Raw genomic sequence first — 13,939 nt, 5'->3', positions numbered from 1 at the left:
TTCACGCTCCTTGCCCGGGATCATGCTTCAAGCCTAGCTCGATTCGTTCAGCACCGACAGTCAGCTCCTCTCCGCGTGTGAGCATCGCCTTGCGACCAGCCGCCCATCCAGGCACAGCGTCGAGCTCCGCGTCAGACAGCGAGGTCACACGGACGGAGAGGGTGTGGTAGCAGCGTGGACACGGTGGAATGGACGGCACGTTGGAGGAGTCGGAAGTGAGAGGAAAGTTTGGATGTGCCCAGTTGGCCATCGTTGCCGCGGTAGTGTGTGCGCAAGGTATGTCGATGTCGCCGTATTTGATCTTTAGACCGGGTACGCTATGGTGGTGATAAATAAGATAATGCTCGGATGAAGAGAGATGGGGAACACACTTGACGACAACCCCCGTACTGGTTAGCACCTCCCATGCAACGCTGCGTAATCGATCCTCCAGCAAGCCGCGCTGTCGTTCCCTCCCCCTCTCGCCACGATAGACCTGGGCGACGATGGAGTATGTCCCCACAAAATGAAACTCCCGTCCCTCGTGCGGTGTCGTTAATAACCGATTAAGGTCTTTAAGCAAGAGCGCTAGGTTCTGGTACCGAATCGGCTCGGGTGGAGGCCCATCGCGCGTTGAGTAAGGAACTACGACTGGCTTTGTCCGCCCACGAGGGTCAGGAATCGGATATGGACACGGTGGGGGTGGTTTTGGGAGGGATCTTGGCACGGAAGTGGAATCTGCTGAGGGTGCCGGTGCTGGTGTTGTTGCGGCAGTCCGTCGTCGCTTCCTGGGGCGGCTTGGCTGAACAGTGGTGTGTGTAGCTTCGATAGCTGGGTCTTTCCAGCGGATGATGGGGGGCGGCGCGGGTGGTTGGATGGGCATGAACTGATACGGGTAGGGAGGCGGCGGGGGCGGGTACGGCGCGTGCGTCGGCCACGGGTTATACGGCACGACACCCGTGGCAGGGACAGGCTGTCCGGATGGTTAGTTGCGGTGAGCTTCGCAAACGAGGCAGAGACGCACCGCAGCCATGGCTGGATCCATCCCCGTCGTAAACCATCGCTTGCATTCGACACATTGCCCGTTGTGAAGCGTGGGCGCGCGGTTGGCACGCCACGAGCACTCGATACAGAGGGGCCCCGCGCTCGGATGGGGCGTTGGGGCGGGAGTGACGGAAGTGAGGGTTTGTTGAGAGGAGGTCATTCAGCCACGTCACCGACCCGATATGGGCTGTTGATGATTTGATAGATTGATGAGAACCATGTGACATGGTGATGCTTGTCCCCAACTCCCACGTCATGCAATGTCGGCCTTTGCCCTTGCCTTCTCCTTGGGCGAAACTCTCCAGTCTCGCAGCATCAAAGCCAGACAACGCTCAACTTTGTACTTGACAGACGGCGGAAGTCAAAGCTGGCTTCAAATCAGCGACAGCTCCGACGACATGCGACGTGCTTCTTGAGAGGTGGTCGATACTATCTGGGTGCGAGCAACGAAATGGGATATCTTGATCAATTGAACGCTTTAGGACGTCAATTACCAGCACTGACGCGGGCTGTTATCACTCCGATCTTCTTCATCCCTCGATGCAGTGCGCCGTGCGCCAAAACCGGCACAGAAGCTTCTCCCGTCTGCGAGGCGGTACCCTTCTACCGTTCCTAGTCCAAACGCCCATCTCCGTCCAAGGGGAGCATCGTGATCTTCTTCGCTATAAGGGCGTTGAGTCCACGGTCTTCTTGGACTCCCACTATGGCTGGCAACGTCTTGCTCAGCATGCTCTTTGTCTTCTTCTGGGGTTCTCTGGTCGCAGCGGCAGCGTCAAGCACGCAATCCCAGCAGATGTTTGAATGGGGGTTCAGCGACACCGTAAGCCTCTTCGTCCCTAGCATTATTTCACGTTCACTTAGCTTTGTCTACCTGCAGACTGGCGCTGCGCTCCCCGCATGCGTACCGCTGGCACTCTTCGTCAATCCTCTCCCTTTACAAGGCGCCCCAAAGTCTGCGCCGCGCTATTCCCCCATCGCGCCATTTTACCTTGGCGTCTATCCTCTCGGTGTCAGGGGTAACCCGGCTATAGAGCTCATCGGACGGAACACGACCACGCTGCAATGGGTCGCGCGCTTCCCAATAGGCAACTTTCTCATTGCCTTCACTAGATTTCTCTGACGACTTCGTTCACAGGCAAACAACTTATCCTCGCGCTTGTGGACGGGCGCGGTACCTCGGGCGGGGTCGACACAAAACTGTATACGGTACCAGGTGAGTATCTATCTCTGGTTATTTTCGTGATACGGGACTTCAACCCATGACTAGATGGCACCTCTTCCTGCCTTCCATCTACCGCACATGGACCGCCCGCTTTCACACTTTTTGCCGCCCGGGACTCGAACGCCTCCCTGCAGACCTGTGCTGCGTGGTCTATGTTAATCACGGGCGGTACCCCGCCGCTCGTGTTAACTGTCGCAGCGACGGATTCTTCCGACATCACAAACATCACCCTAGGCGCAAACGTGCGGGAGTACAACTACACCAATCGCGCCCTTCCGGGCAGACAGATGATCGGTGGGCTCCTCCTTCGCGTCTACTTGCGACTGTGCTGATACATAACCACGAATCAAGCGGCCGCGAGCGATTCGTAGGTGTCCTACGGATTTTCGATCTAAATTTGAGTGCTGAATCGATCGCAGGACCGGGAAATGGGCTACGGGCGTCCCATTTGTACTCACTACCGGCTCGAGCGACATCACCTGCTCCAATACAACCTCAAGCTCAGCAAAATCAGCGAGCTCTGCTGGGCTTTCAAGTCCCACCGTATCGGTGAACCCACCACCAGTGCTCCCCGCCATCACTTCGACATCCAAAGTCGTTATCATATCGTGGGCGATCGGCGGGGTCTTGGTCATATTTGGCTGCCTACTGTGCATCTATCTACTGCTTTGTCGCCGTGCTCGGCTCCGCCAGACCAAGCAGCTACCCGCCGCGAGTGTCGTTTCGCCCTTCGTTGATGCTCCGGAATCGTCCACGTCTCCAAGCAGCCAGTACCAGACTCAGATGTCGTCGATTCCCTCACTGCGCGATGTCCCAACTCCCTTGGGAGCGAGCGCCGAGCTGCCACCGCCATATGCTTGCACAACAAATGGGAATCGCGTACCTCGGATTGGGAAGAGGAGAAGACACTCGTGGCTAACCTGAGTAGTATCGCCATGAGGGAGACGTTTTTCATCTTGGTTTGCTTTCATTTCTCCTTATTTATCGTTCTAAACAAGTTGAAGCCAGCATCGAATGGTCCTCATTTAAGCCAAACTAATACCGCTTGTTTCATCTTCTGAGTATACTGGTTTCGTTCTACCCGAAGTCAGATCCGTCTAACCGTCGATCCACGGTGGGACTGAACCGCACCCACGACATGCAATTTATTCAATCCCTAGTTCAACACGGTGGCGCATTCTTCCCATCCTTGATTTCAATTGCCGTCTTCTACATGGGAGCTCCTTGCCATGTGCTGTTTGTTAGCCGTGGACTTCCCCGCCTCATGTTCCCGATCGCCGCAAGTCCCGACCATCGTGTACTCGGATATGCATTGTTTGACATACGAACAACACGTGTCCTTCCCCATCTCCGCTACGGGTACGCGAAACCTATCGGACGACGCGACGTGCATTTCGATCGTGCGACGCAATGAGCAATGCGCGCGGGCCGTGCCCTGGCCTCGAGGACGAGCTGCCAGGGCATGCGCCACCGGGGATACTAGTACACAACTCGTCTCTTCTCCTCTCCTATCGTCCTTTCCGCAACTATGGCTGCCCCACTGAACTACACCCAGCCTTCGACAGAAGCTGAATCATTCCAAACGGATACCAAAGACGAATACAAGACACGCTCAACATCGCCCTTTCCCATTCCCGAATGTCGCTACCACCCTGCTTTCTGTTTCTCTCCCTCCATCTTCGAGGACATACCGACAATCACACTCTGCTCCACACAGGGGACGCTGTACGCTGTTCCGATGCACACTCTCCGCACGACGTCGGAGTTCTTCGCGACAATGTTTACCCTCCCCTCGGCGGCTCCTCTCGGAATTTTGGACGTATATGAGCCCGACATTCTACTCGAACCGCTCCTCCGCATAATTTGCGGCCTTTCAACACCCGCCTGGGACTCCTTCGAGCCCACGGGGATCTCGGAGCTGTTCTTCCTCGCCGACCGCTGGGCCATGCCCAGCGCCCTCGAAACGCTCCGCCCCATCCTGTCCGCCCCCTGGTTCCTGGGACAGAATCCCCTCCGCGCTTACGCCCTTTCCGTCCACTTTGACTGGACGCCCGAGATCCAGCTCGCCTCCTCCCACACGCTCGACACCGACCTCCTGTCGCCGACCGCCGCGGAGGCGGAGATCATCGGCACGCTCGCCGGCCCGGCGTTCCTCGCACTGCTCCGCCTGCATCGCACACGCCTCGCGATGTTCCGCGCGCGGCTGAACTCGCCCGAGCGCTTCCTCGCGGGGAACAGCTCGCCGTTCTTCTGCTCTGCCTGTGCGCGAACACCGCTCGACAACTCCTCCTGGCGGGCACTCAAGGCGCGGCTCATCCGCTGTCTGGAGGAAGAGCCGTCGGGCGAGGCGCTCGGCATCTACGGCGAGGCCGTCGTCGGGGGAATGCATTCGTGGCCAGAGACGAAGGCGTGTTGGGACGCGCGGTGTGTCAAGGCGGACTGTGGTGCCAAAAATTATGATCAATATGGCACGATACGGCAGATTAAGACGTGTTTTGAGGGGTTGCCTAGTATCGTGCAAGTGGATTGGATTCCTGGACTTGTACCGCCAGTGGAGGTCGAGCAGGAGCAGGTGTAGTCACCATGATCCTGACTTGGAATTTCCATAGTGGTGGTTGCTGTGCACATATCTAAACTGTCAGTAGTTACTTCTTCTGGTGCGTTCATAGTATAATGTCAACTAAGTATGCTGGGGGGTCTGATCATATAGAGAATATCCAAGACTATTCAAAATACTCCAATAATCACACATTTTTTGTTATCACAACTCGAATTACAGGGTCTTGCATAATGCAATGCAGTCCGATTTTTGATTTCTCGCCATTTTTGATTGATTTTTGGCATAAGTGTGGCATCGGCTGACATTCCCGAGCCTTTCCGATCCCCCTTATGCCTGATTTCAGCCCAAAACAGGTGGCAGCTGTCACACAAATCCAAAATCACGACTGCACTCCATTATGCAAAAGTCTGTAGCCCCGAGTCCTACAGGTAAGAAAAATTGAGCAGATAGATGAGTAAGTTTCTTTTTCAACTAAGTATTCCAATACACAATCTGAATTAGTGCTGGCCAAATTGTAGCCAAATATGAAAATAATATGTATTCCAGTCATGATAGTATACTTATATCATATTCACCTATTGAGAAACATAATATACTGTCCCGTTTCAATCAAGTGTCTAACCCTTTTTCAAAATTTGGGACCAAAAAAATATTTTGATTTATGGTGATTTTTTCACAAGGACTTTTTTGGTCAATGTAATGTGTCCCATGGATAGTTGACCTAAATAAGACAGTATTTGTAGTAAATTATGTTTATACTCAGCTGCAGATATTGAACATGATATGAATATATTCAATATATTAATATAACTTTTAGCTATCTATATTGGCTTAAACTCCATATTTATGTGCCAACTATAACCACCAGACTGGCAGAGAGGCTGTAACTATTATGCAAATCTCAAACCCAATGAGGATGCTGTTGCCTGGAAACAATTATTCAATTCTGAGACCCTGAATATACAAGATTCTTGGCCAAGCTTCTAGCTCACTTCTTTAAGATACCTTTAGCTGGTGAGCAGCAGTGCTGCAGCACTTAGCAATATTTCTTGATAATAAAAGCTTAAGAATTGTCAGGGGAACCTCCCTTTCGGCCCGGAGATGCGCCCGATTCCGGTCCGACTCCGGTTCCGACTCCGGTCCGGCCCTCCATCTCGCCCGCACAATCACCGATCCGTCAATGCCCTCCCGACGGTCGCCCTGGGACCTCGCCTGCGACGCCGCCCAAGCCTTCTGTGCCCGACAGTGGCAGCTACGGACAAGCAGTATATAGTCAGCTACCTAGCAGGCGGACCCTCAGAGTTTCTTCTCTTTGGATCCTCCCCTGCTAGGTCAGCTTCATTTGTATTCGCTTACCAATGTTCACGCTTTGGATCCTCCCCTGCTAGGACCTTGATCTCAGGCCTCCGGGGTTGCCCTTACAAACATATTCAATATTTATTCAAAGATATCTATTTATGGACAGCACTAATCTGAAATTTGAATACATAGCAAAATGAATCAGTATCACAGAAGTTTAAAAAAACAATTCTATAAGGTAGAGACTTGACTCAATACACTTGTGCCAGCAGATTCAACTCAAATATTCACTAAGCACACTGGTAAACAGGTTTTTGGTTCTCTGAGTCACTTTCAGCTAAATAGCAATTAGTTGAGTCAGTTGAGTTAGTCCAGCTCCTCTTCTGAGTCTTGTGCTGTATAGAATGACTCATTGTCTGAGCCAAAATCTGGGATGAAAGCTCTTGGTTAGTACATTTACTTAAGGAATGAGAATCTTACCTGAGCTGGTAAGAAGTTGAACAATGTTTTGAAATCCCTGGATGGCTGCTGCATGAAGAGCAGTTCCATAGCCTCCTGCCACTATATCAATATTAGCACCTCTGGCTACAAGGAAATGAACAATAGGTTCATGTCCCATATATGCTGCAGCCTGAAGAGCTGTTCCATAGGTCCCACCTCTCAAATCAATATCAGCACCATTTTCTAGCAGTAACCTGACAATATCAAAGTTTCCTGAGAGTGCTGCAGCATGAAGGGGACCTGTGAATTGTAGACTTCCTTGGTTTATATATGCACCTGCATTCAAAAACAATTGTACTAGGTCTATAAATCCCATATATGCTGCAGCTTCTATGGCTGTGATATGTGTTTTATCTGCAGTAAGATTAACATCAGCACCATTACTCAAAAGCATTTCCACAGTTTCCCTGAGCCCATTGATAGCTGCAGCTTGGAGTGGTGTTCCATACTGACTTCCCACACGTGTAGGCTTATATAGATGCTCAATATCCTCAATACCATTGCCAGTAATCAATGGGAGGGATGGGCCATAATGGCTGCCAATAGCATTGACATCTGCACCATAAACTAGAAGCATGGAAATAATTTCAGGCTTTCTGCACAATACAGCAGCATGAAGTGCTGCACCAAATTGGCCCCCTGTCTGATGGACATCTGCCCCATTCTCAAGAAGTACATCTATAATTTCTTTATTTGCCCCATAGATTGCACCTTGGAGTGCTGTTCCATACATGCCACCTACAAGGTTAACATCTGCATGATTGGCCAACAGCAGCTGGATAATACTGTCATTGTTACATACTGCAGCAGCTTGAAGTGCAGTTCCATGGAATCCAGAAATAATATTCATATCAGCATTTTGTGCCAGAAGCAGCTCAAGAATTTCTATATTTCCCAAGCGGGCTGCAATTTGAAGTGGTGTTCCATATAAACTCGTAGCATTGATGTTTGCACCCCAATTTATGAGCAAACTGGCAACAGGTTTGGATTCCCCCCAAACACTCCAATGGAGAGGTGTCCTGCCAGCATCTGTTGTACTATTGATATCTGCTCCATAGATAAGCAAAAGCTCGACCATATCAGTATATCCTATTGCAGCTGCTATTGCTATCTCATCTTTAGGTTGCTGGGTCTCTAGCATTGCTTTTGCAATCTCTAGCAGATTGCCTGCTGCTGCTATCCATAGTGCATTCAAATCAACAACTTGTTTTAGGTAGGACCAAGGTAATATAATCCATGATTCTGGTATTGTCTTAATCTGTTGTAGAGCCAGAATAATATTATTTTCAAGCTCTGTCTCTGGCTGGCCAAGTGTGTGCAGAAGCAGGTACTGACAGTAATTCAGGAGTGGTAAGTTATTATACTGTGCAGTCCCACAGAATGGAGTTGATAGGTCAAGATATGATAGCAATGCAGATGTAATTGCAACTTGCATACTTGCACTATTATCCCTGTTTTCAAGAAAGCTTTGTGCTGTATAATGCACAAGTCTGACAATATGTGTTTGCTGATCCTCTGTCACCAAACCACAACATGCCTTCAGCACATAGTCAATATGAATATATGAATCTTGTTCAGGTAGAGCTGTAGCCTCCTCTCTAAATACTAATGCAGTTTGTAATTCATGAACTGTTAGAGGTCTCTTGGTATAAGTTACCCAAAATAAGGTTTCCTGAGCTATTTTTTGTTGCTCCTCATCTTGAATTTGGATTCTCTGCATAATAGCTTCATAATTTGCAGTTAGAGTTGTAGGCAAGGTTTTGAGTGCATTTTTAAGTTTCTTGACACTTGATGATGATGACAGAAGTTCAATTTGAAGTTTCACTATAAGGAACCTGGATGTTATTAAGCTAGAATAATAGTCATAGTCAGGTCAACCTACATTCCTTGGGCTGTCAGACTCATCTCTTTGATGATCTCTTCCCTGAGAGCTTGGTTACTGCCAATAAGCCTCTGAAATGAATAAGTTTGTAATTGTGCTTTGGTATACTCTGTGATGTCAGATTCATGTGCAATTATCTCTAGTGAAATTGCAGGCATATCCAATGGTAATGATATGGTTGGTCTTGTAGTTATCATAATGCTTACAGCATTTCCTGTTTGGGCTAAACCCTTCAGGAAGTTTATTGGATCTTGAGATGCATATTCATCTAAAGCATCTACTATAATGAAAACCCGGGACAATTTAGATATTGCCAATAATAGCAGATCCTGTATATCTTTGATGCTTGCTAGAGTTCCCTGCTGTGTATGATATTTGTCAAATAGCTCTTGAGCACTGATAATGGCTTGATTCATAGATAGAAGCTGTCTCCAGATTGCACCTAGAAGATTCTTGTCACTTTGGGTATCTGCATTTTTGTAGTCCAGATAGACACAGGCAATACCAATAGCAGGATCATTCTTATACTTTTGAGTAAGATAATCAATGACCTTTGAGCTGAAAATAAGATTAATTGTTATGATTTCCAGATGAAAATAGGAAAGCATTTACACAAGAATAGTCTTGCCAGCACCAGCTAGGATGACAATTATAACAAATTCAAATAACTAGACAAATAATTCTCTCACGAATTCCTGGGCACCAGAGTATCAGGCCGGGATCTGCTTCCCACTGTTTGAATTGCTTGTGTTGCAATATCCATTCTCCTGTGTTTTCTTGACGAATTTCATGTATTTCTTGCTGCCGGAGACGGAAATTGATGGGTGAAACCCAGTCAAGTGCAATCTGCCCATGTGTTGTAGATGGCACTTGGGGACCATACATGTAGGTGCTGTTGCAGTAATATTTAGTTGCTTTATTGCTAACAAGACAAGAAACCCACTTTATTTCATTGTTTAATCCCTGTATGTTGAGCTGGGGTCCCTCTCCGGTTCCCCCGGTTCCTCCACTTAAGTTTCCCATGCCACCAGTCCCACCCTGCCCACCTACAGAGAATTAGCCTTTAAGCAGGCAATGGTGCAGCTAGTCTCTCAAACCTGAGACATTCAAGTGAAAGACATTGGATTGGGGAGGGCCAGAGGAAGCTGTAGACATGGCGGTCAAGAGCAAAGATGGATCGACACTGCATACTAGTAGCATAGCAACGTCCTCTTTATCTCCCCGATGTTTATCAAAATATCAATGGGTTCCTGAACAAAGTTGGTCAATCCGATGGCAATCCGATGGGATCCCACCTGATACATAGCTGTAACACTCCCAGTGCATGACAGAGCAAACAGGAGCAAACACATTTGTTACGTTCTGAAATTGATATCACAAATCAAAACCCGCTGACGTCACGTTCCAGCCGATGCCGCCGTCTTGGCCCATCCCACCACTCCGAGCGCCGTTTGCCCCACGTTCACGGAAGCCCCTCCGACAGCGACTCAGCGTGATTTCAAGAGGCCTCTACAGCGCATATATAGGGCTGAAGAAAAGGCAATGACGGCCATCCACACCTGCAATGGCTGCCAGATCACTCCCTGTTTTTGACGCGACCACCACCGCTGAGGCAGTCGCAGACGCGTCTGCGGAGCGTATCCGCGGGAAGAACGGTGCGTCGTGTGTGTCTTATGGTCAGGCGCTGGCTCATTGACACAGTACTGGTCACCGGAACGTCGCTCAACGGGCTTGGCTACGAGACGGCGCGGACGATTGCGAAGCACGCGAATCTTGTTGTCATTACAGGGCATAACGACGAGCGGTGCGTTGGCCGTTGCTCAGATATATCTTCTGTGAACTAATGGCCGTTGACGCCAGCCTGAACCTCGCCGCTGCCGCCATCCGCAAAAGCTTTCCCACCGCCAATGTCCGTACCCTCAACGTCAATCTTGCCTCGCTCGCCGCCGTCCGCAAGGCCGCTGCGGAGGTCAATGCATATGCTGAGCCCATTCATGTGCGTGTTCATTTGCTTTTCGTTTTCCTGGCTCTCAAGTCGTTTCAGGTCCTTATAAACAATGCTGCCCGCCCATGGTGCGAGTTCTCGCTCTCCCCCGATGGTCTCGAGAGCCAGATGGCCACCGGGCATGTCGGCCCGTTCCTCTTCACCAACCTCATTGTGCCCAAGCTGCTCGCCGCTGGCTCCACCAACTTCACCCCGCGGGTGGTGTGGGTCTCGAGCGTGGCCCATGCGCTCGACAACAGCGGCGTCGACTTTGCGGGGCTCACCCGGCCCGATGCGGCCACGTACGACACGCGCAATGCGTACCACCAGGTCAAGTCTGCGAATGTGCTCACTGCGGGCGAGTTGTCGCGCCGTGCCGGCGGGAGGATCAACAGTTTTAGTCTGAATCCCGGATGTAAGCGGTTATTTACTGTGGGCAACGGACTGACCGTTTCTCGCAGTGGTCTACACAAACATGCTTGTTGCTGACCTCGCCGTGCCCTTTTTCAAGGCCCTCGGTGCGCTCGGCGAGGACGGCACACCCTCTCGCGAGAAGTTCGACTGGAAGACACTCGAGCAGGGTGCTGCCACGTGCAATTTCGCCTGATGGACTGTCCTCCGGGCACTGACGGTCGTGTAGGACGGTCGTGGCGGCCTTTGACCCGCGCATCGAAGACTTTTCTGGATCCTATCTCGACGACTGCGTGCTCGCGAACGAGGCGGCCGCGCCGCACAGCACCGATCCCGTGCGTCTGTCTTCTGACATGCATCTGCTTTCATTAATCTGCCGTGGTAGGACACCGCGAAGAAGCTGTGGGAGATCACGGAGGACATCGTTGGGGAGAAGTTCACGTTTTAGCCTGTCGTGTGGAGCTTTCGAATATATAGATCGCTGATCATGTTTTCGGACCTGTATTGAACTTAGTGCTGGCCAAAATTATAGAATGGTTGATTAAATATTGAATGTATTCAGAATGGTATGAATATATTATGCCTTTGGATACAACTGTGTTTGGACATAATATATTATATTATGACTATACTATATTATGGCCACAGAATATTCAAACATAGTAAGGTGGATTGTGATAGCCATTTTTTCCGATCTGCGTGCTTACTAATATTACCTTAGTCTGATTTAGACATACAGTCACATACTACTTGGTAGTTCTCCGATGGACGCATGTACCGTATTACAAACAAAACTTTGAATTAATGTTATATGTAATCCATTATATATTCTAGAGTCATTCCATGAACTTGGAAGCAATACATTCAGTACTATTACCATAGTAGAAATGAGTTTCAATGGTAATTATTTTAGGATCACTCCACTGAACATAGTCTATGTACAGTTGCGGACAATCAAACATGACAACTTCTATTACACAAGATTGAGTACAAATTAGCCTCAGCTCCATTCAGAATCAGATTCAGCACCTAAAAAAACCCTTACTGACAAATTTTCCCACGAGAAATCGCGGACGGCAAATATTTTGGACCATTTCAACAACAACATTGTGTACCTCAGTGAGCCTCTGGGCCACTATATTAATTATATACATGAAAGAAACTATTACTTATTGACTCCTGCCTTATCTATCTCAGCCAATATACTCTCATTACATGCTCTGTGTGACTTTTGCTTCTTGACAGCCCATGCAGCAATCTTTCCAGTAAGTCCCATTCTGTAGGCACTCATAAACCTCCATGATCTTCATAAACCTCCATAATCTTTGAATAAACCTTCTAATCACTTCAGGTGGGCATGCATTTAAATATTCCAGTGCTTGGTCTTTAGCATCTTGGAAATTCTTTTCAACAGTTTGTCTATAACAATTACTTCGCTGATTTCTCGGGAACAGCTCGATGGAATCTTTCGCAGATAGTGCCGTTGGAGACAACGGAAAGTTCCCTTTCGAATGGTACCGGTCACGTGCCCGTAGCGTGAGAAACGCGGTACGGCGAAGCGATTTACGTTACCTCACCTAAAAAATGAAACTTTTTCAACTCTTGACAGTGTAGAATATATTCTTATTGTCATTTTATGCAGTAATATGAATATTTTTACGAGTAGTATCGGGGCTATAAGAGTTGTTGAGTTTGATTGTCCGCAACTGTAGGACTCAGACCTCTGATCAGGTTTCTATTGGGCACTAGCCAACTTAATCCTTGGAGCAATGCCCCTGGTGTCTTGAGAGTCCCTATAGGTCCAAAGGGAATTAAAAAGGCCTGAAAGCAAGTTACCCTCAAAGTCCAGCAAATTTTCCTGTGGCAACTACTATTGTAAGCGCAACCTTGCGAGGCTCGAAATCAGAGTCCTGAGCAGAGGGGGAATCCTTAGAGAACAAGCTAAGGAGCCCTCTGCTCAGGTGTACTACTATATACTAGTGACCGAAGTAATGATAGAGTGACTGTATAGCGACAAACGATGCATGGGAGAAGTCAGGTGTCACTAATTGACCCTAGTTAAGTGTCGAGTAGCCCTTGAAGCTCCGGAGAGGCAGGTTTGGGACCATGATGCCAAGGGAAGAGCCCAGGCATCTTTAGAAGGCCCAGGAAGGGCTTCGGGGGGTCCAGACTGCCTCTGGGCGTCTCCGCTTGTGACCGTGACCGTGACAACCGGCATCGGAATCGATTCCGGGTGTGTGACCGTGACGTGACGGCCGGAAACGGAGAGGGGGGCATGGAGCAGAGAGGGAAGGAGTCGGTCTAGCCCAAGGGCCGGGGAGTGTCGGAGAGGACCAATGGGAATGGCGGCCAGCCATAACCACTGGAGGGTAGTGACTGGAGGGTCACTCGGAGACGTCCCTGGCAGAGAGGTGGAGGTGTGAGGGCGTGCAGCCTGGGGCGCTGTAGTAGGCACAAGCCTTAACAGCAGTAGGCCTCACCCAAAGGAAGACCCGATGACGGGGGCCGTGGTGGCGGAGTAGGGAGCGGAGCCATGACAGGGCTCAGCCACCCGAACATAGGCCCGAACACTGACGTAGGTTGGGATCTCGAGGTCTCAGAGGAAAGTGGTGCATCCACATCCGAAGAGGTCTCTGATGGCATTAGTGATCCCCAATGGTGACTCTGGAGAGACTCTCAGAAAGGGGTGGCTATGGGAGTCAGAGGTTAGGGACCACTGGATGCGGGATGTGGTGGGAGAAGTAGAGGAGGAGCATCAGGGTGCAGGAATACAGAGACTTCGGTGGAGACACGGAGACGCGAGTGGAGACGCGGAGACGTGAGCGGAGACGTGGCGCTTGATGGGATCAAGTGACGGCATCAGGTTTCCCCTGACAACTATAGCATTCAGTCTAAACGGATACCCTTTTTTGCTGCTTCAATTGATATGTAATAAAGTTACAAAAATTGTATCTAATTTACAAGAAATCAAGTTCTGCATTGAGGTATCAAATATAGCATATATTGTAACTACCCTCCTTCCTGACCATCTTTTGTAGACAATAAGTGTATCTCATT

General features: G+C 49.4%; 4 protein-coding genes across 4 annotated transcripts; 3 read left to right on the top strand and 1 right to left on the bottom strand.

The window, feature by feature from the left end:
- Nucleotide 1: 1 nt before the first annotated feature.
- On the bottom strand, nucleotides 2-1,183 carry MIND_00190300 (uncharacterized protein; the record flags this gene model as incomplete). The annotated part of the gene is made up of 3 exons (XM_037358811.1): nucleotides 2-317; nucleotides 372-952; nucleotides 1,004-1,183. The coding sequence occupies 3 exons, from the start codon at nucleotides 1,181-1,183 to the stop codon at nucleotides 2-4; spliced, it is 1,077 nt and encodes a 358-aa protein (XP_037223906.1).
- Nucleotides 1,184-1,726: 543 nt separating this feature from the next.
- On the top strand, nucleotides 1,727-3,169 carry MIND_00190200 (uncharacterized protein; the record flags this gene model as incomplete). The annotated part of the gene is made up of 5 exons (XM_037358810.1): nucleotides 1,727-2,039; nucleotides 2,159-2,236; nucleotides 2,291-2,539; nucleotides 2,597-2,612; nucleotides 2,665-3,169. The coding sequence occupies 5 exons, from the start codon at nucleotides 1,727-1,729 to the stop codon at nucleotides 3,167-3,169; spliced, it is 1,161 nt and encodes a 386-aa protein (XP_037223905.1).
- Nucleotides 3,170-3,773: 604 nt separating this feature from the next.
- On the top strand, nucleotides 3,774-4,823 carry MIND_00190100 (F-box domain-containing protein; the record flags this gene model as incomplete). Its single annotated transcript, XM_037358809.1, has 1 exon — nucleotides 3,774-4,823. The coding sequence occupies one exon, from the start codon at nucleotides 3,774-3,776 to the stop codon at nucleotides 4,821-4,823; it is 1,050 nt and encodes a 349-aa protein (XP_037223904.1).
- Nucleotides 4,824-10,051: 5,228 nt separating this feature from the next.
- Nucleotides 10,052-11,330, top strand: MIND_00190000 (Short-chain dehydrogenase/reductase family protein; the record flags this gene model as incomplete). Its single annotated transcript, XM_037358808.1, has 7 exons — nucleotides 10,052-10,142; nucleotides 10,189-10,291; nucleotides 10,348-10,483; nucleotides 10,532-10,886; nucleotides 10,933-11,062; nucleotides 11,112-11,217; nucleotides 11,268-11,330. The coding sequence occupies 7 exons, from the start codon at nucleotides 10,052-10,054 to the stop codon at nucleotides 11,328-11,330; spliced, it is 984 nt and encodes a 327-aa protein (XP_037223903.1).
- Between the last annotated feature and the right edge of the window lie 2,609 nt (nucleotides 11,331-13,939).

This window comes from Mycena indigotica (genome assembly GCF_014461135.1).
Source record: "Mycena indigotica strain 171206Taipei chromosome Unknown Mind.scaff0002, whole genome shotgun sequence".
In the NCBI taxonomy this organism is placed as follows: Eukaryota; Fungi; Basidiomycota; class Agaricomycetes; order Agaricales; family Mycenaceae; genus Mycena; species Mycena indigotica.
Note: the sequence above shows the minus strand (reverse complement) of the source record. Positions and strands in the feature narration are given on the sequence as shown.